This window comes from Filicampus tigris, chromosome 9 (genome assembly GCF_054856515.1).
Source record: "Filicampus tigris isolate MCC_2025a chromosome 9, RoL_Ftig_1.0, whole genome shotgun sequence".
Classification (NCBI taxonomy): Eukaryota; Metazoa; Chordata; class Actinopteri; order Syngnathiformes; family Syngnathidae; genus Filicampus; species Filicampus tigris.
Genome location: NC_141225.1, coordinates 10367754 through 10392070, shown reverse-complemented (window position 1 = coordinate 10392070; position 24317 = coordinate 10367754). Strand labels below are relative to the sequence as shown.

Here is a 24317-nt window from a genome sequence, read left to right as displayed (position 1 = left end):
CTATTTCACCCGAACAGCATTTGACTGAAAAAAAAGGGCTGTGTTTTTTGTAATAACCAGTGGAAACAGTCAACCACAGAAATGTAACTTATTATAACGAGCTGGACATTTTCCCCATTTTAGTTTTTATCTGAAAGAAAGATTTCCATGGACTCCAGCATTAATGCATATGTAATGATAATAAAATACTGATATTAGAACATACAAATAAATGTAAATAAATACATAAATTACAGTAAATGAGAAAAAGTCAACATAAATATTGAAAATAAATGTATATCGAAATACTGATTGTAGTATGAAAACAATAAATTCAATAATACTCAAATGAATAATAATGTAGCATAATTAGATATATATTAAATGAACACAAATAAAAATAATACACATAAAAGATCTCTCCCTAAAAATAATAATGAATACAATAAATAAGCAATTTTTAAATTAAATGAGTGAGAAAAAATAACAAACAAAATACATCTAAAAACTATTTTAAAAATACAATAAAATAATAATAATAATAAAACAGTATTGCAATGTTTGTAATTTATGTTTAAGGGGGAAATCTGCATAAGTACAATATATATAGATACATATGTATAACTTGATATACTGTACACTTTTTTTACTTTATATATTTGTATTCTTATTGTTTTTTGTGTCTTTTGTTTTTTGTGAGTTGGGTGACATTGTAAACTTAATAGCAGCTGATTTCAATTGGTTGTTGATAACAGTTGATTGTAACTGAGTGTCTGTTTATGTTATTGAAAAAGTTGATAAATAAATATGGTAAATAAATAGAAATAAAACTACAATAAAATAAAAAATGTATGTTATAGTAATATTTTTAATTAGATATACGTTAAAGTTACAGGGATTGGATGGAACTCTAAAAAAAAGAGCATAATAAAATAAACAAATTATACATGTAATATATTTGTATATATCTATATGTGTATATATTATACATATGTATGTGTATGTATTATATATATACATGTCAAATAGCCTTAATGTTAAAATAAACTAAAGTAGGATTATTATTATTATTATTATCTATTTTTTTATAAAGAAGACTAGGAGAATGAAAGGTGTGAATGTGGTGCTCTTTAAATTAAGAAGCAAAAAAAAAAAAGGCCAAGTGTCTTTCAGCGCGAGCAGGAATGACGTGTGTGCTGCGCGCGCAACCGAGCTGACACTTTGCGGAGCGCCCACAGAGACAGCGAAGCGACAAACGGTGAGCGCAAACTTTACTTGACACCAAAAATAAGATAGCGGCAGATAAACTTTTACCACTGCTGGGGCTTTCTCCTTCTCGACACTCGTGACGCGTGCCGCGGGTGCCCTGCTTTGGTCGCCTTATAACCTGTTTTGCGCTGGTAAAACGACATTAAAGCTCCGCGAGTAGCTCCCGAAACACTCCCATTCTAGTCAAGGCCAGGCGGAAGGGCAGGTAACGCTAAACCCGCAAGCACCGATAGCTCGTTCCACCTCACCCAGGAGCTCGTAAACCTCAATTCGGCTCGGCTCTTGGCTGAAAGTGTCAAAGTGGGCTTGACGCAGGAGCCATTTAGCGGGCGAGTGTTGCGTGTTCGGGGACATTTTGAAACGAGGAACGTGTGTGTGCTGCTGAGCTAACAGGCTAGCATGCTAGCCCCCTGCTAGCGGCCCGTTAAAGCTAGCTAGTTAGCCTCATTATTGCTAACGAGCTTTGTAACGGGATTTAGCGGCGTAGCTCAACACCGTCCACGCAGCGGCATGTTTATCTCATTGGCCCGGATTATAGATTATTTCTACCTCATCTCATCTCAGTGTGAGGGCTATTTACGCATGGAGCAGGAAGTATTGCATTCATGTTATTGGAAGGAAGTGTTGGTAAACTGTCTTTGGTTCGAGTCTAAACTAAGTTCCGGATTGAAGGAGGATTTAAATACGACGTGGATGAATAAATATGATGCCCATATTGTGGGGAAACCTTGACGCAGCAAAAAAACAACTATAGCCGCCCACTTGTATAGAAAAACATTTAAGAAAATATACTGTTAAAAATGACTCTTCGAAAACATAACTACAGCACTTGGGGACAAGAAAGTGACTTTCAGAGCATTTAATAACAGAATCGTTACAAGATTTCCACAAAATCAAAAATAGCAGACTTTTGCTGGACTGTCCACTTCAACCTGAGTACAACAACGCACCAAAAAATTTGAAAATTGGCTGAAGGTGTTCAAAGAAATTGAGCTTTGTGTGTGTGATGTTTTTTTGTGAAATCGCCAATAGAAAATCAGGTAAAAAAAAAGCCTTCAAATGAGAGTAAAACAGCGTAACTTAATTAGTTCCCGACACTTTGGCTTTGTCCGCCTCTCAGGGAACCTTCTGCGCTTGTCTACAAGTTTCAGTTAAAAATATCTACGTACACCCCAAAATTCCTTGGGGTTCTCCCAAGACGCTGTCAAAATTATGACGTTTCACATGGTTGTCACTTCCTCTGAAAACTAATTACAAATTACATTGCACAAATGGAACATTATTTGTGACAGTAGAATAAGTCATGTACTTTAGTAATTAAATGTTTGGTTTTTAGTGAATTTATTTGTTACAGAGGATTTTAGAGTAGTTTCAAGTGCTGATTCCATGTTTTTCAGAAAACACGTTTGATGTTGCTACTTGTAAAGAAGCTGAGGTTGATGTGCCAAAATAAATTAAGTAAAATTCAATAAAATTGCATGCACGTCTCTTGAATTTGTACTCAAGTCGGAGCGTGCCGTAGTCTATCACTAACCGATGCCAACGCAGTAGTCAAGTCGCTGTTCATCAGTGTTCCAAGCTGAAGATTACAATTCTCAACCATCTGAAGTTATGTGGGTGAAGCTTTTGTCACTCTCAGGAACACCCACTGAATCCATATTTTGTTGATACTCAGTTCCAGCGCAGCCCAACGTATAGACACTCCGTGGCTTAGCACCAGCGCCTGCTCTAGGAGTTTGATGGTTTCCTGTATTTGTGTGAAAAACACTTGAAGCCCATGGATTGTGTGAGCAGTTTGTAACGTCAAAAGGTGTGAAACTGAGGACCCCCTGTCATTTTTTACTAGCCGTCTGTTACCCAGCTGAGAATCACCGAGGTGAAAGACTTGAATTTAGTGACATTGGAGGTGTTTGTTTGGAGGCATGTTGCAGGCTTTCAAGAGCGAAGTCATACTTCTCCCGCAACTTGCGCAATTACAGCTTCTCTTATCTCCTCCATCCTGTGGAGCCTGGTTACAACGATGAGATGCTGACTTGAAACCACTGCTTCCCTCCCCACATACACACTCTTCACTCAGTCTGCTGTCTGGTACAGGAACAGAGAGTGGAAGTAGCTATTTTAGGCGGTCAGCGCGAAGCCTTCTTCTGTCTCTGGAAAGAGGATGTGGTTACAGGTCATGGCACCACCGACAGGATGGTTGGATGCATTCCTCTGATGTTGTTGTCCATATCCGAAGAAAAAGCTAAATGTGCTCATGCAGATTTAGTCCGGTGCTGTTCTGTCAAAATCTTCCTTCGTCATTATCAGTAATGCACTACGTTGCTCCACCTCACGATTCCCAACCTACCAACATTCCTCATTGTCTAGCAAGTGTAAAAAGACCTTAACCACTGCATAGCGTTAAAAAGTCCAAAACACGCTACTCTAGCATTGATAATTTAGCGTGCTTACCTCCCCAAAGTAACTTCCAGTGCACATGTTTTATTTTTCTTGTCTTGTAGCGTTTTAACACACGGGCCGCAACTGAATTGAATACTGAATATTTTTAGAATCTATTACTCTACCAAAGAAAAGCAAAACATGCATAATGCAGAGTTAGACCTTTGATTTTCTGAACAAAGGTCAGGAAAAATTGTCAGTTGCATTGTCTTAGGTTTTTACAGAGAGTGCACTTTTAACTTCTGAACTTTGTTCTTACCTCCCAATTAAATAGTTTCAAAGTTGTCATCATCTTGAATCATCTTTGTTGCTTTTAGCCACTGAATGAAAACCTTGTATCGGCACCAAAAAGAAATAAATAGCATGCTCTGTATTCTCCGGCATGTCATTTTAAATTATTAAATTTATTGTGACTGGATCCAATCTCAGTTAACGTTGGGCGTGAGAAGTGGGGTACACGCTCATCTGGTCGGCAATGAATCCCTGACATTTTTGTGACCTTTTCTGTAAATGCAAGATTTTTTGTATTGGATAAAAAGTCCACATTTTGTGATTGTCTTTGGACATAGGCAGTTATGAGCTTGCAAACGGTGCGCATTAAACTTGTTCTATAGTGATGTAATTATTACTATATTGTTCATACAAGTGTTTACTGTAATTCTGACGTAAGTACTACGTTAACGTTGGTGAGTGATGGCCGAAATGTGACTTGAAATTGTTTTTTTCCGTAGGAAGAGCTTTGTGATAGAAAGAGGGCCCATCTGCAGATGCTTTTGGAGTTTAGGTGCTGTACCTTATCGGGGAGTTGTTAAAATATTTTCAAAATGGTTTCCCCAAAATGGAATTCATCATAAATTGTATGAAAATACTGATGAAGAGTAGCAAAGTAGAAGCTAAATTAACATGTCGAGTAATGTTAGAAATGTTCCAAATCTGAGCATGTGCAAAATAAAACCTGGTTTGTGTTCTGCACATTCAAACTCTAATGATTCTAAATCTCCTGTATTCCGGAGGGATGCAATAAATCACTGAAATGTTGTTTTTAAGACTTTAGGAAAATAAAATTGAGCAATTTCCCTCTCCCACTTGAAAGGCAGCATAACAATCGCAACCATGATTGCATAGGCTCTCTTTCCAGCTATGATTGTTAGCAAATTATAGTCTTATTGCTTGCTGTTAAACGTCATTACGTTTGCTCTTAACTCAAGCTTGCTTTGTGCAGTTGGCATCGTATTATTCTTCGCACTTTGTGTGTGGCTATTGTCGTGGCCAACCTTATCATTGTTTGTCCAGATCGACAATTTATCCGCGCTCCAGCCTCAAGTGGATGTGTGAATGTCACGTGCCAGTAAGAAGATGGCACTCTCCCGTAGCGCTTGGCTTAGTGGATGCGCGGCCTTCTCGAGGAGAGGCGGCCGTCAATCATAGTCCCACCCTGCTGAGTCAGCAGCTGTGACAGCCTCGCTTATGTCAGATTAGCCCGCGTCAGGAAATCCTGAATGTACTCTCGCATGGCGTGTCGCAGCCGCTCGCACATGCCGCTCGCAGCCCTACATGGACACGCATACCTTTTGGCCCCGGAGGGTGAGTGATGTCACTGTAAAGCGCGTGCTCGCTGGCACGCCGCCCTCCCTCGCTCCTTATTTGCCGGGCCTGACGAGCCGAGCGTTTGTTTTGCTCGGAATGACAGCGTTGTTAAGAGGGAGTGGAAACAGGGCGAGGTTTGGTTGAAGGCAGATGTCCTTAAATGGCCTTTTATGTGTTTGCTTTGTTGAGAAGTACAATGCAGTTGTGTACTGTCGCCGCTGAAAACATTTTCAGAAAAATGTCTTAGGCTGTACTTAGACTGTAGGCCCAAGCGACCTAATCCAATTTCATACCCGGAAAAGGCTTTGAAATAATTGATCTGGGTCTTATTTTTATGTACCACAAAAACCTGGCATTTGACTAAAGGTCTGAAGATGTTTTTATGTTCAGTGTAGATTTTCCTTCACATTCTTTGTCAATAGTTTTATTGTTGACAGTCTTGATCATGTTAATAAAGATAAATCCAAGTTAACTATACTACTTTGTAGGGGTGTACCGATCAGGGTTTTATGCTGCCGATTTCTATCGCCCATGAGTGAGTTAATACTGATACCCATCACATGGATTGGCTGCACATTTTGTCAATCTTATTGCTGCTCAGTAATCATGTTTTTAATCATCTATTAATCTTCCAATGATTATTTTTTTGAATAATTGATGAATCAACTTAAAAAAAAAAAAAATCTATCCACATTTTCATACATCCATTTCCATCATTCAAAAGCAGGACATTTAAAATTGACAGCGCAGAAAATGCACAAACATATATTATGATTCAGTTACTGGTGTGGGACTCTACATTGGAGACAGGGCAGGCTGGTCTTTAGTTGGCTGCAGGCTGCAAAGTACGAGCTTCAGGTGATCGTTTTTTGTGATCAACAACGGTTGATGGATATATGCAGATCATGTACATTTCCACGGAAATGGGCCGATCATGATCTATGATTAATTCTATGAATAATTTTGATTATGCATATCCTAACTCTGCTTTTTAACACGTCAAAATTGTGTCGCTGGCACCATTCAGTGTAAATCCTATCCTTAATCCTTATTGGATTCTACTTGTGCGTATGAGTGGAAATCAATAGCTCCTTTCACATTTCCTGCCAAAGTCTGTCATGCCTTTTTTTTCTGTCGCTTGTATGAACTGCTTTGAAAAGGAATGGGGGGTGTAGAATAGGCATGGGACGGTTACTGGATTTTTAAAAGTCATGGATTCAAAACGGCTAAAACTTTACAAAGCTGTGTGTTTAAAAAAAATATATATATTATTATTATTATTATATATATTTTTTTGATTATTTATTTATTTTTGGAGTCGGCAGTGCAGTTAGTAACCTCTGATTTTTCTCATCGAAAAAGTCGGCTCCGTAAATTTTTCAGGTACTGCGGCTTGACTGAGGAAGGATTTGCAAGACGTTCTAAAGAAAAATGACTGCTTATTAAAAATTACTCTCATTCAAGAGAGTGCCACCCATCACACTTTGATAAGTCTTCAAATGAATATTTGTAACCAACTAGGAGACTTAGCACCCTTTTGAGGATAAGCGGTATCAATAATGGATGGATGGATAGGAGACTTAGCATGCCTACAATTGATGAAATAAATACCTTAAGCTTGCTACCAAGGTACAAAACATGACTAACATGAGCTTACGTTAATTCACAAAGCATTTTGATTGGCTGGCGACCAGTTTAGGGTGGACCCCGCCAACTACCCGAAGACAGCTGGGATAGGCTCCAAGCACGCCCGCGATCCTCGTGAGGATAAGCGCTTTGGATAATGGATGGATGAATTCACAAAGCACAAAATATGAGCACTAGTTACTCACTTTTTTGAGACACATTCTTTTACTTTTGATCTATTATAAGTAAACACTTGTATGATTTCTTTTCCGAAAAATGTAATTATTTTCTATGGACTGTGCTCGATGGGAAAAAGTTATTTACTCAAACTTTTCGAGTGTCATTGTAATACCACGAAACTGCAATTTGCTCATGCTGTTAAACTATTGAAAATAATGACCCGAAGAAAAATAAATTTAGGTTATTTTATTTTAACATAATACTTAACCTTAATAAGAGGTCAATGTAACTATGAAAGAGTGAAATAATCTGGTCAATATAAAGATTAAATTGACTCCGTTTTAAAGATGATGTGCTTAGAAGGGCTGAGAAATGTTTGAAAAACTGTCACAATCTAAGTATTTCATATCAGTCAGTATTGATAATTATTGATTTTGTTTGAACCTTTTCTTTAAATAACAGTTAACTTTTTTTTTGTACATCATTATGTAGTGTAATGTGCAGTTTGTCCTCCATCAGTGCATTGTAAATGCTTATTTGCATTTTGCAGTGCATACATCATCGTTGACCAACCGTCTTAGCACTACTTTATCCTTTTTAGCGGACATATTATTGCCGTAGCCCATTCATATTTTACTTGCTTGATTTTACCTTGAGTGCGATGCCGGTGTCGGATAAGGCTAACTACTGCTTGTAACTCTACTTGTACACCAAGGCTCCATCCACGGGTTTTTAATAAGGTTATCATGCATAATATAATTTAAATGTGAGAGTTGTACTGAGTCGAGTGGTCATTTATTTGAGTAAAGTTACGGCGCTCGCTCACAGGACGCGAGCATAGCTCACGCTCCGTTGAGTTATCAGCTTCTTCTGGTTGGTTTTGAAATGCTTCTTCCTCGTTGGTTTAAAAGCTTCTTCTTCTTTGGTTTAAATGCTTCTTTTTCATGTTTATAGGCGGAAGCGCATCATGCACCATGCTGCGATCGGGTTTGTTTTTCTTTTTTTTTTCCTTTCTTCTATTGAACGTTTTATCAGAGGCATTTTCTATTGGTATCGATCACGTGTCAAGCGCGATACATATCGGTATGGAATTATCGGTCCAGCCCTAATTTTTATGCAAGTCTGAGCCATAGTCATAGTTTCACTAATAAATGAAATTGAAACTTACTACATTTCAGTATGAAAAACACTTATGGGCCATAAATACTAAATCAATCAAATGAAAAACAGGAAGTATGGCAGTAGCTGAGCTTGCCTTCTTATGTTTCATGAGCACGTAAAGTTAAAACTAGTTCATTGCATGCCATTCACAACCTTGTTATATCGGTGCCGTTGTAAATCTCGGACCCCCCGTAGCTCAGGGTGCTCCACAAGGCGAGGCAGGGGTGTAAAGTGTAACACCTGACACTCACTTCTCCCACCCTTTTGTGTTACTATTTTATACTACATCGTCACTCACCTAAAATGATTCTGGAATGTTGTGTTGCTCTGTCAAGGTGCACACAATCGTGGCGCTATCACAATTTTGTAGGATCTTCGTGTAAAAGGGGAGAGTTGTAAGCCGTGAATTGGTGTGATGGTCGGCATTTAGTTGCCCCTGCCTTTTGGGCAGAACTCAAGAAAGTTTCGTTCCAGCGCAAGCAACAATTGATTTCAACACAAACGGCCTCGGACCAGCGAATCAAGCCAAGATAAAAAATGGCTTTGATGGCTAATTCTAAAATTAGCATTATTGTCTCTAAAGGACAAATCTCTTTCGATATACTGTATTGTAGCGCTTGTACCTAATGTTGTGGCTCTTGCTCAAGAGCCATTTGTGCTGGCGGCTGGTATTTGTCTTTGTGTAGCTTTGCCACCTTGACAACAATAAACACAGTGGAGAAGCGTTTATGTCACACTTGGCATGTCACTATTAGTGGTCTGGACTTGGAATGCTACACACTCGCGTCACTGTGTTTAGTAGGCGACACAGATGTGTCTGTGTGCGCGCGCGCGCATCACACAAGGACAACTTTTCCTGGCTAAAGCTGATTAACGATTCTGAATTATTCACAGCCGAGCCTTCATTCGACCGCATGGCCTCTGCTTGCCATTGAAGTCGGCCGTCTCCAGTCTTTTGTGCACCGCTTTGAGTGTTTGAATCAAGTGTGCCATGTAGGGGGTAGGAGGGGGGCGGTGGAGGGGGTCGTCCGCTCCCCGGTTGCTTTTGATGGTTTACAAAATGGTTCATTTTCAAACGGCCGTACTGTTTTCATTGCAGCTCAAAATACATTATCCACTTTGATTATCACCTCAGACCTGGTCAATTTTCTCTATTGGGTTAGGATAGAATAGAAAAGAGCTTAGTTGTCACTGTCACAGGAACAATGAAAATCTGTTGAAATGGGACATATGCAAGATAACTGGTCAGGATCTAAAATGCTCCAAATAAACTCTGACTTCCCCCAGTTCCTTGTCAACCTTACTGTGGCGGTCTCTTTGCAGTGACCCACTTGGCTAACCCAGCTGACTTAGCGCCATAATGCGCGCCAGGGATTGGAAGCCCTCAAAGCCATATTCCTGGGATTGCACAATTTCTTCCTCATTATGAGCCGCACTTCCCTACTGGCAGCTGCTTTCTATCAGTCGCTAGAAAAAGACAACACACTGAAGTTTTGCAGTACCTTAAAAGAGGTAATTGAGCACAAAAAGTCTCGGGGGTGCGCCGCGGTGCATGAAAGCAAGCCGATTGTGTCATTCCGTGGAATAGAAGCAGGATCCATGAATCACCAGCACAGTGCACTTCTGCACTGCACAGCTGGCTTGTGTTAAACAGAGGTCACATAGTCTTCACCTCCTCCTCCCTAAAGGAGCTCCACTTATGGGTGTTCCCTCCATTGTTGTGTTGTGCCTCTTGGCCATAACCTCGAGGAATGACTAGAATCCTACCTTTCTGGAATGGAAAATTCCTACTTGGATTGTTTGTCTTGATTGAAATTGTAACTTCTTTTGTCTTTTCGTGCTTCTCTCCAGATTGTTTGGCTGTCTGCTGAAGTGATCCCGCCATGCGTGAATACAAGCTAGTGGTGTTAGGCTCTGGAGGTGTGGGCAAGTCCGCTCTGGTAAGTGTGCCCTCTTAAATAGATCCCCACCCCCACCCCAGCTCCCTATTCTCTGTGACACCCCTGCAGTACATTTTCACTTTTTAAGACCGTGTAAAGTGAATTCAGAAATTTGTTTTGCATTATATTGTACATTTGCAGTTAATTTGGGTGGGGGCGTGGCTAAAATGGGGACCAGTGATAAACTTCGGCTATCGGGCATGAGTCCCCCCCTCTTCCACTATGTAAGACCTTGAGCACCATCAGTGGTTATTCGGCACTACTGCGAGTTACTTCGGCTACGTTCGCACCGAAGGCAAATGCGACCCAGATCTGAGTGTTTTGCCTGTATGCGACCTGTATCGGATTTTTTTTGACAGTCTGAACGGCTCAATTCCGATTTTTTTCAAATCCGTCCTGGGTCGCTTTCATATATGGTTCTAGATCGTATACGTATCCGAACTTTTCCAATGTGACGGCGGTCTGAACGGCCAGGTCGCATATATCCGACATTGACGTCATCCGGAGCCCATAATGTGCTGCGCGCTGGCAGAGGGAATGTGCAAAGTTGTTTTGAGTAACACTATTGACTTTATATTTTACTTAAATTTAATCCAACTTGAAACATGAAGCATTAGGTGGACATTTATGGCGATCGTAGTAATTCAGCCACGGCTCAGAACGATTTATTTTTTACGCACGGCTATGACGTGACGTCTTCGTTAGTGATGTCTCCATGAAATGAGATATTAAAGCGTCGCCTCGTGATTTTCCTCAAATGCTGTATTTATTTCTGCCTCCTACCTAATCGCTTCACTGCATGAATGCCCCGACACGCTGGACCGCATTTACTTCCGCAAACACAACATCGGGAGTGACGTCGTCTCTTCTTCTGCGCATGCGGGTCACTTTGGTGACGCATTCTTCATACAGCAGACGAGACCGAGGTCACATTTATAATGCAATATGAACGCTTACACAAAAAAATCTGATTAAAAAAAAAAATCTGAATTGAGCATTAAGACCTGCCATGTAAAACTAGCCTTAGTTATTATTACTAGGCCCAAGCTTGTTAGCTTGCCAACCTAGCTGGTGACGATCACCGCCCGTCCCTGCGACGACATGTTGGTCCAGACACCGGAGGCTTTAAGCGGATATATTTTCACGGCTCAAACATGTAGGGATCCGTTGGCGTAAAAAGATGCTGGTTGAAGCAGCGTCTAATTTTCAGCAGCGTGTGGTTATATACATTCACACGGCCACAGCCTTAGAAGAGCGGAGATTCCTGCTTTATTTTTCACAATTTTAAAGGACTCATTTAACTCACTGCCTTTGACGTATTTATTTGACTTTTCACAGTCCAGCCATTCAATCCCAGGAATTTAATTATATTTTTTTCAAATTTTTTTCAAACTTTAGGGTAAAAGTGGGTCTGAAAATGCTTGGCAGTGAATGAGTTAAAATACTTTGAGATTTTTTAAAAAATCATTCCCATTTGGCGAGTTTGTCAACAGTGTGGTGTGAAATTAGGAAGACTTTAGCTTTACCCGGACACACTGCAATAGGTGACATGGCATACCGATACTGGACAAGTACCACAGTAAAAAATACCACACATTTTTACAGTACCACACTGTAAAAATGAAAGGACACCATGTTTTTAAGCATCTGTAGGTAAAAAAATGCAGCAATGGTGCTTTCCATCCCTTCTGAAAGTGCGTGCTGCCATTTTGAGTTGGCGAGCAAGACAATAAATATGGCTCCAAAATCTCACCCTCATGTGGACCGTCCGAAAAACAAGACAAGTATAGTGTCATCTGGAAGTATTTTGCTGACAGCCAGGACAAAGCGACAGACAGGGCAAAGCCCGTCTGCGAGGCGCTTTTATTTAGGCCGGAACACATCCAACTTGACTACACGCCTCGCCGACCGGCACCCTGAATTACATCACAAAGTAAAGGGAGTGACGCCTTAATTCATGCTAGATTTTAACCATGATTTGTTTTGGTTAATTTGTTAATCAAAGTCAGAATTATGTTATTGTGACAACACTACATTACACTAACAACCCAAACCATGTTTTCGTCCCAAAAGATTTCTGATTAGACATTTTATGGCTAGAGCAGCATTGGCCACTCACACCATTCCATGCTCGCCATTAGAAATGATGCACCTGTTTTTAAAATACACTGCACACATTCCATTGTGCAGATTCAATCATAGAACCGGACACTTAAATGGGTCCAAATGAAGAACAGATTGGAAAGCGTTTCACTGGTCATCACAAGGCTGTCGGGAGGCCTTAATGCTGCATCCGGCTAACTTCAACCAGGTGTTGTTTATCCCTCAACACTGGTGTTTAGAAGTGAAATTGTTGGATTAACTTTGATCTTTATGATATTCCACTGTACTTTTTTTTTTTTTTTTCATTCTTCAATTTGTCCCACCTTTACGACATTCCCTTCTACTTAGGTGCTGTCCCGCCTTTGTTATGGTGCAGATATTATTTCCAAAGGCAAAACATAGACGGGGAAATCCCATCTTTGGCAGACGATGTAACGTGACTGATCCCACATTGTCTTCTCTTTTCCAGACAGTACAGTTTGTGCAGGGAATCTTTGTGGAAAAATATGACCCTACAATAGAAGATTCGTACAGAAAGGTGAGTCTTCCGAAGGGCGGGTTCGGTGGCGGCTCATGGTGAGCAGCTGTTCCGTTGCTTCTCATCATTTTGCTCTCCAGTGTGCCGTCACGCCCTTCGTCCTTCAGCTTCTGCCTGCTCTTTTTTATTCAATCTTTTTTTTTTTTTTTACTTTTTCTAAAGTTATCATTCATGTAACGTTTGACCTGTTATTAAACGCTGATTGCAATGTGACTGCAATTGCTGCCTCTTTGTTCTGCATGTTTGATAAACCATCTGCCCCTTTTCCTTGCAGCAAGTGGAGGTAGACGGGCAGCAATGTATGCTTGAAATTCTCGACACAGCCGGCACAGTAAGTCAATGCACGATTTTTAGTTTGTTGTTTGAGATTAGCTAGAATGGTATGCAAAGCATTAAAGGAGGGGGAAAAGACTTTCTTTATTATGAGGAGAGTTGCCTTTATGATTTGACACACTGTTTTCCCAAATATTGATTCTTGCCAGCAATGCGTTTCCACTGTCATTTATTTTAGCAGCTTGGCTATGAATCGGTTAAGAGAAAAACAATTCTTCTATGGTGCTCTGAGGGTTCCCATCTGCAGTTGTAAAAAATGCTATAAGTAATACCATGCACTTCTCACTGGATCCCAGATGAGAAATAATCACGGCTTTGGCCTCCCTCCTTTTAATTCCCGCCATCCTCAGCTGTTGGCGTGCTAACTGGTTAGCATTTATCGCCAAAGGTCCACTTTGTGACGTCTCGCAGCTTGAAAATTGCAAGCTGTCCAGCTCTTCTTAATCTGAGCAACCGGACTGTTGTTAGAACAACGTTCCTGAAATCCTGCGTTTTTATATTTCCATGTGGACAGAGCAACATACAGTAATAGTTCAGGGTGTCTTTGTAGTGCTAGCATTAAACCAAAGCTTCATGTAGTGCTAAAAACCTGCTATACATCCTCTCAAGATGGATCTAATTTTAAAGGCAAACTACACATGTGACCACTTGTTTTTATGACGAGGCTCATCAGGCTTGTTCTTCCCCGTGGTTTTAGGAGCAGTTCACGGCAATGAGGGACTTGTACATGAAGAACGGCCAAGGCTTTGCCCTGGTTTACTCCATCACAGCGCAGTCCACCTTTAACGACCTACAGGACCTGCGGGAACAGATTTTACGAGTAAAGGACACCGAAGATGTAAGTGTGTGTGCGCGCGCGCGCGCGTGTTTTCCGTCAGCTCCTTGCGGCATGTTCGTTTTTGTTTTGATTTGTGCCTGAAAAGCTCATGGAGCACAGAGCTGATAGATTATAGTCCCTCTGTGCTTCCGTGTTCTCAGCCGCCTACATTGTTCAGTTTCTATGGAGACCATTCAAAGCTGAAAATCAGGCATCTTATGCAGGGCAATTACAAATTCGTATTAGCTCCAAACAATGGAGGCTGTGGTGTCCCAGTCCTACTTGTGTGTTGAAAACAATGCGAGGGCACACAGTGCAATTTGTACACTGTGCATATCATTGTGCGGTACATGTCTCTGCGTTGGGGCTGCTTCATTTGTGGACATTTCCCCCCTTGTAGCTGATTGGTTTGATCCCTGTAAAAACAATGAATGTCTTTCCCTCAGCGCTCACGATTAATTGTTAGGGTCAGAATTAAATTAGCATCTCGTTATCTATGGAGGGTCTTGCCTCTTTCATACAGATACTGATAAATTGCTGCATCAGAGCCTTAACAGACGAGCTGCCATTTATCGACCGATGCCTTTTCATACAGAAACCTGTGTAGGTGAGATTTAGCCTCAGCCCTCATGAATAATTGCTAACAGAAGAGAAGAATATTAGCTTCTGCAAAAAGCCGTGCCTCTTTCACACAGTGATCCAACAAAATTGCCACAGCAGAAACCGTTTTTATTTTCTCCCTTTCACATGGAATCCCGGTGATGACAGGATGTTGCTGTGACTGACTGTCTTGCCCTCAGGTCTCCGGCATTTCCTTAACTGCAAAAGGTCTTTCGCAGCTTCTTTCGCACAGAACCCAGCTAAGGCAGGACACTGCTGCAGCTGTGTGCGCTTTCCACAGCAAAACGGCTTCCCGGTGTCGGATAATTAGATAATTAGCATCTGGTGTTACGTCTGAAAATACATGTCAGTTAGTGTCAGGTTGCTTTGAGCACTACAGGGTAGGAGAAGTGAGTGTCAAACTTTGACCGTACATCCGAATGTTGGAAAAGTTGCAGGTTTGAGTTTATCATGGATAAAAGGCGTAAAAGTGCCGCCTGAGAGCTACTGAGCTTTGTTTTCCACACACACGTCTCCACTTGGTACATTATGTTGTGAGTCCCTTTTAGAGTAATGCTACATTGCCTTGCTGGTGTTCTGCTGCTGCAGGGATCACGTCAGCACCATCAAGGTTGTCCTTTTTTGGAGCTCATTGCCGGGGAATGAATGCTATCCCTCTTTTTGTTTTCCGTTCTACTACCTCCACGTAACCATATTTTGTGGCATTGAAGTTCCTGTCTGTCGTTTCTTGGCCCCCTAATCCAACTTCTATTCAGTGCCTGTTCCTATGTTTTCGCCATTATCCCCCCCTCCTCCTCCTCCATGGCCAAGGGGGCCTTGTGGCCTCACTGTGGTCTGGCACTCCATGTGAATGATTGGGCCATGCCGCACTGATGTGCAGGAGAACCCGAGTTCATTAAACTTACACTCAGCTGTGAGGTTGCGGTGTGTTTTTATTAGGGCCACTGTGGTTAGGGGCTAGGGAGTGAAGGTTAGCCTCGCGCGAGCTTAGATTGCACGATTTAAGGCGGGGAAACGAAGGAGACTGCCTTTCACTGAGCACCTGGAAAAACGCATTTCTAAAACCCAGAGTAAGAAGTGCAATTCCCACTTTGTTGCGGAAATTAGTATTTATGTCGATCATTTATTGTTAATGTACTTATTGCGATGCCGTTGCATGTGGGAAAGGAGAGCCAAATTCACTGATGCACTTTTCAGCCATTTATTGAATGCGGTGTGGTCAGTAATAAGAATAAACACGCAGTAAATTTAATAATGTAATTGTATTTTTTTTTCCACTATTGTGGTTGCCAGGTTGCCATTTAACGAGGTGTTTTTTTTTTTCAAGATCATATTCACATATTTGTAAAAAAAAAAAAAAAAAAAAAAGCAATCTAATCTGTATTACAATGTCAGGTTTAATATTAAGAAATGTTTTGGTTGACTCTGTCTTTGTCAACTCAGGAGGATCCCCTGGACATCGCTGCTTACAATAACGCACGGCAAACAAAGATATCGACAATGTTTTTATTTTCATCCAAGCACAAATTTGTCAACTGTTTTTCAGGCCTTGCCAAGCTGCGAGCAGACATTCCCCGGTCGCCCCTACAACTGTTTTTGTTCTCCACGCGCCATTTAGGGCAGAGCTGGCAAAATGCGCAGACACCCTTAATATCGCCAAGCTCAATTACAAGTCTTCTTGGGCCTCGTTGCAAAGAGCAGTTGCATTGAAGCGTGTTGTTTGTAGCATATTGTCCCGCTCCAGAACCTCACTAGATGTCTACAGTGCTCAATTAACAGACTTTTAATGACTTTAAAGACAGCTCGGCCAAAATTACAACTTTGAAATTAATAAAGCGAGCAAACAGTCGGCGGTGCGTTCACTTTCTGAGCTTCCTTCCAGCTCTTACGCAAGACATGTCTTGTGATTTTTCAGGACCGTCTTTGCCGACGCGGTGCCTTGGACGGTAGTAATGCCCTGACCCGGTTCCCGTGACTCACTGCTCATGTTTATTTGGAAGTGCTGGCTGCGTTCATTTTAACTGCAATCCAATCTCCAAAGAATGCCACAGTGGGCAGGATAGGACCTGTCTGCAGCATGTTAGCGGCGTCTGAGCAAGTCCTGCTTGGCCCGTTTGGACTCTTCCAGCAGGCTAATGCTTCCTTGTGCTGACACTGAACATTTTTCTGTCCCTTCCAGCCCGCTCTCTCCATCCTTTTTATCGCAGCTTGGCTCGACGTTTGTGTTAGCAGCGCATTCCTCGGCTCTCCCAGGACCCCTTGGTAGAAATGTCGTTGGGCAGTCCAGTACCCAAGCGTCTTGTTTGGATATCAAACATCAAACCTTGACCTCCGCATTGGTTAATACAAATATCCCAGCTTCCTGTCGTCTGCCTCAAGCCCACAGGGAACAGGCATATTGGACCCCGCCATATTTCTCCTGCACCACTTTAGACGGAATGAAACGGCCAGAGAGTTGGGCTGCAAGCTAGCACAAGTCGGGATGCTTCCACATGTCCTGCTAATCTCCAGTTTTTCTACATCACCTAGGCAGGGAGAGAATCCCCATCCGATGATTTAGTAGCTGCAGGCCCACCGCAAGTAAATTTCTCCTGCAGATGTCTTGTTTGGAGTGTTAAAACATTTCCACACATTTTAGGAAGATGTGGTCACTTGAGGCTTTATCTTACATGCTTTACAATGGAAGATAAAAACACACGGCCCAACACTGTCATGTATGGCGCAGGGCGGCCTCGTATCATGGAATCCAGCTGAAATGTTTGGAAATGTTCAGGAAGGAAAGCGATGCTATCCCGGTTGGGCGGGGCCGCTGCGGCTTCCTCCGAGCCCGGCGAGCAGTACCAGATAGCCGCTCAGGAAACAGCAGGCAGGATGAGACGCATCCCGATACGACGACAGTGTTGCAGCCACGCTCGTGTTATACGTGCTTCCTTTTAGGTTTCCCCCCCCCTCATTTCTCCTCTGTCACTGGAAAACAACAGCAGTACAAAAGAAGTAGTGGTGGCCATTTCCTTAACCTGTCGCACGTCTTCTCAGTGGTTGCGTTGGCTTGTTGAAAAATAAAACAAGTAGCACTCTTTGAATATAGATTATATCATCACTTATGTAACCAAAATGATTGTTTTGCTGTCCCAGAGGGGCTGATTGATCTATTTGGATTGTCCTTGTAGCGGTCCCCTTGAAGCTTTTCCAACATACTGTAACGCGTATCGCACAGGATATTTTTATTGGTTGTGACTCGGCTGTGGTCCACACACAGATTTTTAAAAATCCAAAATTCGTTAGCCTAATAGCATAATTGCCAAAATTGCTTGTTAATTTTTTTGTTGTCTTTGCTTGTGTTATTTATCAGTCATCAATGTCAGGTAATCAGCTAAAGTAGTATGGAGTCATTTGTTGAATACATTTTTTTTCCTCTATTCCGAAAGCAGTAACAAAAAAAGTATTTAGGATATGAGGCTCCATTAGCACTGCGACTGTTGTTTGATGTATTTATTTTAATGTTTGCTCAGGTGCCGATGATCCTGGTGGGCAACAAGTGCGACTTGGAGGATGAGCGTGTGGTGGGCAAGGAGCAGGGCCAGAACCTGGCCAGACAGTGGAACCACTGTGCCTTTTTAGAGTCCTCTGCTAAGTCAAAGATCAATGTCCTCGATGTGAGTGAACCACACACTTTTTTTCTCAGCCAACATTTATTGAAAGCACCTCCCTCTGGCCATCTATTAAAGTTTGGCATTTGTTTGGATTTTTTTCGTTTGTTCTCTCTCAGATCTTCTATGACCTGGTCAGACAGATAAATAGGAAAACGCCAGTGGAAAAGAAGAAGGCAAAAAAGAAATCCAACTGTGTGCTGCTTTAAAGACCCTCCCATCTAAAGCCCCTGCAGCAGCTCTGAGCCAGGTATGTTTGGAGACAACCTTTTTTTTTTTTTTTAAACAATTTAAAACTGTCCCTATGTGTCTTAACAAAGTTTGCGTCAAACTACATGGAGGATAAAGAGTTACAGTTCACTTGATGTCCACTTGTCACCAAAGTTCAAATCAAATGATTTTGGAGGACAGTTCTGTCTCATGCAAATATTGAGTATTGCTCTTGATACCATGATGACAGACAGGACCAGGGGCGGAGCTTGGGTGTTGCGATCATGTGAGCGCCTTGATGCTATATTTTGAGACATTTAACCGGACTGTGGGGACTTTTTTTTTTTTTGTGATGACCAACAAAATTGGAGATTGCTGGAGACTCAGACTCCCTCCGAAGCAGGTATTCACCCCTGTGTGTCCAGACTGCAAATGAACAACGCTTGCGCTTGGCTATCACTGGCCGTCATTTCACACTTGATGGGGGAGACGGCACTCCAGATTCTCAACAATTTGTATAAAACGCCACATAGTCAAGTTTCCACATGTGCCCTGTAAATATCACTTGTGTCATGACGAACAACCATCTGTCAGGTTGATAAGTGTTGTATAATAGTGTTGACCTTGCGGCTTTCCTGCGTTGTGTATCATTTGTCAGAAGTTACATGCTTGTTTGCACTATTACATAGTGTCAACAGCAGTTTTGTTTCCTCCTTGTGGAAAACACTCAGAGAAAAAGGGCTCCACCTCCAGGCAGCAAGTGGTATGACACACTGATAAAAGTCAAGCTGATTGGCCTTTTTACTCCTGACCTGTAGAGGTGGCATAAGACCTGACACCACCGTGCTTAAATACCAGAAAAATGCTCTGGTAAAAGTTGAAGTTCTGAGTCAGCTCCTTTACTTAATAAAATAATCACAAAATAGTATCCCATTTTTATTAACTTTTTTATGTCATCGAAACAATGTGTTCTTATAGCTTTGGGAACACTGTGAACTGTCAAAAAGCGAAATTAGCTAATGATAACCAAAAGAAAAGCTGAGCCATGATTGGTCGTTATTTGATCCCTGAGTAACTGTGATGTCTTTTTCAGTCGACAGAAATGATAAAATGGCTGCCCCCTGATATGGCTAAAAACAGGTGGATTTTGCTGCTTAACTCATATTCCACAAACACAATATTAATCAGAATTCCTCGTTTGAACTAGTGGGCCTGCATAGAACATATTCTTGAAAAAAATATGTTCAGGTTGACTTCCACTGTAACTCATTCACTGCCATTGATAAATGTACCTGTCTTTTTCACAGTCCAGCCATAAGGAATTTATTTGTATTTTTTTCAAATGTATTCAAACTTTAGGGTAAAAGAGGGTCTGAAAATGTCTGGCAGCGAGTGAGTTAAGACTTCAGTCAATCCAAAGCTTAACCACAATTGACCTTATCTCTTGGTATTTGTCTTTTTTACGTATCATCAGCATTTGCTGAGCTTGAAAAAAGTAACAAGCCCATTTCGATTAAGTGACTAAGAAGGTATGCACTTCTGTTTTCAAATGTAGGGAGTAAAACATAAGTCATCAGAAAAATATACTCGAGTGAAGTACGGATACTTGAATAATCTACTTTAGTACAGTAACAAAATATTTTGTGTAGTACTGGGCCACATTCGTTAAACTGATAAATGTAATGCCAAAATTATTACACAAAACTGTCTAAAGGAAATATTTAAAATGACAGTATGTGATTTCTCGTAGTTGTGAATAAGTCTGGATAGGCTCGCATTCCCTGATACAGCCTTGAAAAGTGTCAATGCTTCATTTTATAGGCAATTTTTTTTTATTCTTGGTACATGCATGACTGAATGAGTCACCACTCAACAGGCCAATAGATTCACTTGTGGAACACAGCCGAGTTGTGAGGAAATCCAGAGTTGTTATCAGGTTCTCTTGCGTTTAGTCACTTTGTTGCGAATCAAATCAAGAAAAGTCCATCCGTACAGTATTTAAAAGTTGACATTATTGTCAGCATACAGAGCAAACTTTCCCCTCCAAACTTTTGCCATGAACTGTGGATTAGCGCAACAGACAGCACCATTGTGCCAGGCTCAGACATCATGGCGAGCATAACCACCCACTGTGTTCGCCGTCCCGGTCGCTATGGGAGCGCGTGTGTCTCTGTGTGTGTGTGTGAGAGAGTTCACATGCTGTCCAACCCGCTGACCCAACACTAATGGGATTACATCTCAACTGTGCCACTGCTCACTCACCACACACATACTGGCACCATCACCCCAGAGGTCTTATTTATACAGTACAGGGGATGGCTCAGACCGAGTTTGCGCATTTAAATAAGTGGACTTAATGAAGCATTATGAGCACTTGGCAATGAGTAAAGCGGCCTACTACACATGAGGCACATTTTTGAATATTTTAACCAGTTTTTAAAAACTGGGCAAGTGATTTCGACTCGATTTTTGTCGCACCATAGTCGACTGCGAAAAAAATGGTTGTAGTGTGTGGTTTACTTGAGAGGACCATCACAGCACACCACGCACAAATCCATATTTGCACAGACAATTCCTCTCTTCATAATTGTGTATCGCTCTGTTTCATGTTATTTATTTAAAAAAAAATTTTTTTTCCCCCCAATTCCCCAAGATAACTTTTTTTTGGCAACTTTAACACTTACACCAATAAAGGTATGAATGTGTTAATGTGAGGAGAAAAAAAAGGGCTAATTTTTGCCCATTTTAAAAGAGCTAGCTAGCATCAGTCGATTAGTCGGTCAGACCATAGTAGATACAGTATTGAACTGGTTTTAACATTTTGGATTGTTGGCTGCAACAGCTTTCCAAGCAGATCAGGGAGGAAATATCACTCTCAACACACCAAAGGATGTGATGATAATTTTTCCGAGAATGAGGCCTTTGCTGACATTGATCAGAAAGGGGGTTGCTTGAATTTATCCCTATTACCAGCGTATGTATACAGTACCTTGCTATACAGGCCCGGTTATCAGTGTGTGTATGTCCCTCTTTAGGCAGCACAGCAAGTTTAGTGTTGGGTTCATCCAATCATGTTGCTTTTTTGCATCAGCCTGTTACATACAGTATGTCCTCATTCCCAGGCCACCGTGACCCCTTGCTCTCTCGATTTGGTTGTTAAAAAAAAAACATTTTATTGCAAGAAAGAGCTAGAGTGGAACCACCTCAATCAAATGCCCCAAGAGACAACCAACAGTCCTGTTAAAAACACACACACAAAAAAAACTTGTAAAACTTAATTCCAAGTTATAAAACGTCACTAGGCGAAAGTATAGCTTTTGCAACTACTTTCCTGTTCTGTCAATTTTAAGGAAAGTAGTTTTCCTTTTTTCTTTTTATTGCACTGTGGTTGACGACTCTTTACACTTGTATGACAGTTATAAAGGTTCAAGTGTCACTTGAAAGATGATCTGTACAATTCGAAGCTTTATGATTGAGACAGTTGTGCCTGGAACAAATGAACTGACTTGACATGATTTGAGTTCAATTATGGAGATTGATCCTCACAAGCCCATTGCAACAATTGAGATGCAGTATATGTGGGTATTTCTACATGACAGTATTTAGTCATTTAATGGTCCACATCCGTGCCCTGTTAACATTTTGACAATCACGATTACTATCAACTACGCAAATAGTGTGAATTTGAGAACATTCTTTTTTCCTGAGCTATATTAAGTATTAAAATCCTTGTGAATCATCTTGAGGCTTTTACTGTAATTGCTAAGAACAATCAAGATTTAATTTAGTTTACTATTTGGACCGCTTTAATACATTTTTTCTTGATAAAAAGCGCCACTTGTCTCAATCTGCACTTCATTTCTACTGTATCCTCCTCAGCTGACCCTGACAGCTGTGCCAGTGTAAAAAAACATTTTCTTCCCACTGCTATTCGCTGCTCCACTGGGAGAACTGCTTCATTTTCCTCACAACGCGGCAACTACTTTGTTTGCTGCTTTAAATACTTTACTTTCATCAAAGAAAACTTTATTGCGTTAATTTTGAGGCAGTTTCCCGTTTGCCTCATGGTTTGTTCGCCCCTGCTCACGCAGAGAAACTTCATGTGGGATTCATGTAAATTAGCCAAATTGTGATGTCACTACTCAGCAAAATTCAGAAGACCATGCTCAGGCACATTTTCAAAATGGACAGATAAAAGATGTACTATTTGTATACAATGTAAAAAGTCACTTTTAATTGTTGTGTGGTTTTTTTTTACATCTTCCTGATGGGTAGAATGCAAACGGGATGTAATGACGCTTAAGGACCACCAGAGGGCGTTGTGTGTTTAAATTCTGTGTTGTTTTTAACCCTAACCTTACCAAGGGAGGACGCAATCCAGGACCTAACTGCTGTGTCACCTTGCAGAAATGCTGTAATGAAGAACTGTTGCCCTGATTGGAACGTGCCAGCATTCCAACAGCCCCGCCCACCCTTGCCCTGCCCCTCTCCCCCCTGCCCCTCTCCACTCCATCAGCCACAAACGGTGAATCAGCTGAGCGCCCACACCGCTCTATCCTATACGATGATGAGGATGACGACGTACGATGCGGAGAGAAAAACAAGATCAAAGAGAAAGACAGTCGGCGAGAGACGACTCTGCTCTCTTGCGATGAGGACCTTCTTCCCGTGTGTGTCTCCTGAAAGGACACATTTGCTCCATTTCCGCACCAAAAACCAAAAGGCCACAAACTGATGACAACAGCGCAGGAAATCTGTAAAAAGAAAGAAACTAAATGTCCATGAGCCGCCTAGACACGGCTAAAACAGCAGCCCCCCGACCGACCCCGACCCTCCTTCTTTTTTTGACACTTTTAACACAAAAAAAAAAAAAAACGATTAAGAAGTGAAACATTAGAAATGGGATTCAGTATTTTTCCATCGTTTTCAATATATCGTATTTGAAAGACATGAATTTAGTTGTGTGATTATAAATGTTCTTCAAAAACGAGCATGAAAAAATTTGCTTCAGTTCATAATTGTAGACGTGTGGAAAAGTGAGAATCATTATTTTTATTTTTTGGATGGCCATAAATATTTTCTCCATGCCTGTCATGTCAGTGATGATAGATCAAGGTATATAATTTGTATTTTTTACCTTTTCACACCTCTTATCGTTCATGGACTTCTCTTCTACCGATATCTCTTTCTCTCTCTGATGTGACTTAATTTTATACTTAGTCACTGGGAATTTCATAGTTCCCATAATATATTCTAATGCCATTTTTTCTTTTTGCATAATAATAATGCTTCAGACAAAAATGGGTCTTTTATAAAAGAAATAAGTGGGGGGGATAAGGAATGATTTCTATGTCTCTTGAAGCTGAAATATATTATACTAAACCAACTCGAATAATGCTTCTTGTGTTTTTCTGTCAACAATGTTCCAGCGTTTATGGATTATTAAAGTACATTTTAGTACATTTTCATGATATTGGTCAATGTATTTTTGTGAATTAAACTTTTAACCAAAGTGTTTTGGTTACAGGTTGGTCTTTTTTATATCATGTATCCTAGAACTCCATTTAATATCTTTGATTGAGGAACCACCAGTTATGTAATGATCATTCAGGGAGAGGTTGTAACCTTGAAGCATGTACAGTGGAACCTCGATTTAAGGCATTAATAAGGGGGAGGGGAGTCATCTTCGGCGCCAATTGTCTGTTAAATTGAATCATTTTTTTTCGTGGCCTAAAAACCACTATTGTACAAAATTATTGTATATAAAAGCAGGAAACTAAAATGTTTTCCAGTTTATCAAAGCTTATCTTGCTGGTGCCTGAGAGGGGTGATAATGTTTGAAGCTAGTTGTTTTCCTTTTTCAT

The 24317-nt window shown here is 41.0% G+C and overlaps 1 protein-coding gene across 3 annotated transcripts; it reads left to right on the top strand.

Annotated features, from left to right (window-relative positions):
• Positions 1–1140: 1140 nt before the first annotated feature.
• LOC147141883 (ras-related protein Rap-1A) lies at positions 1141–23965 on the top strand. 3 transcript variants are annotated; one of them, XM_086040015.1, is made up of 8 exons: positions 1141–1237; positions 10093–10181; positions 12754–12822; positions 13097–13153; positions 13853–13993; positions 18106–18249; positions 18363–18493; positions 22861–23965. In XM_086040015.1, the coding sequence occupies exons 2-7, from the start codon at positions 10125–10127 to the stop codon at positions 18450–18452; spliced, it is 558 nt and encodes a 185-aa protein (XP_085896141.1). In that variant the 5' UTR covers positions 1141–1237; positions 10093–10124; the 3' UTR covers positions 18453–18493; positions 22861–23965. The 3 variants fall into 3 exon arrangements, with proteins under 3 accessions (XP_085896141.1, XP_085896142.1, XP_085896143.1); XM_086040016.1 differs by having other exon boundaries at positions 22819–23965; XM_086040017.1 differs by lacking the exon at positions 1141–1237 and adding an exon at positions 1330–1453.
• Positions 23966–24317: the final 352 nt, after the last annotated feature.

Excerpts from the sequence above, each read along its gene's own strand:
- LOC147141883 (XM_086040015.1), top strand. The coding sequence starts at position 10,125 with ATGCGTGAATACAAGCTAGTGGTGTTAGGCTCTGGAGGTGTGGGCAAG. Across the intron at positions 12,823-13,096 it reads TAGAAGATTCGTACAGAAAG|CAAGTGGAGGTAGACGGGCA; the intron begins GTGAGTCTTCCG and ends TTTTCCTTGCAG. Across the intron at positions 13,994-18,105 it reads GAGTAAAGGACACCGAAGAT|GTGCCGATGATCCTGGTGGG; the intron begins GTAAGTGTGTGT and ends ATGTTTGCTCAG.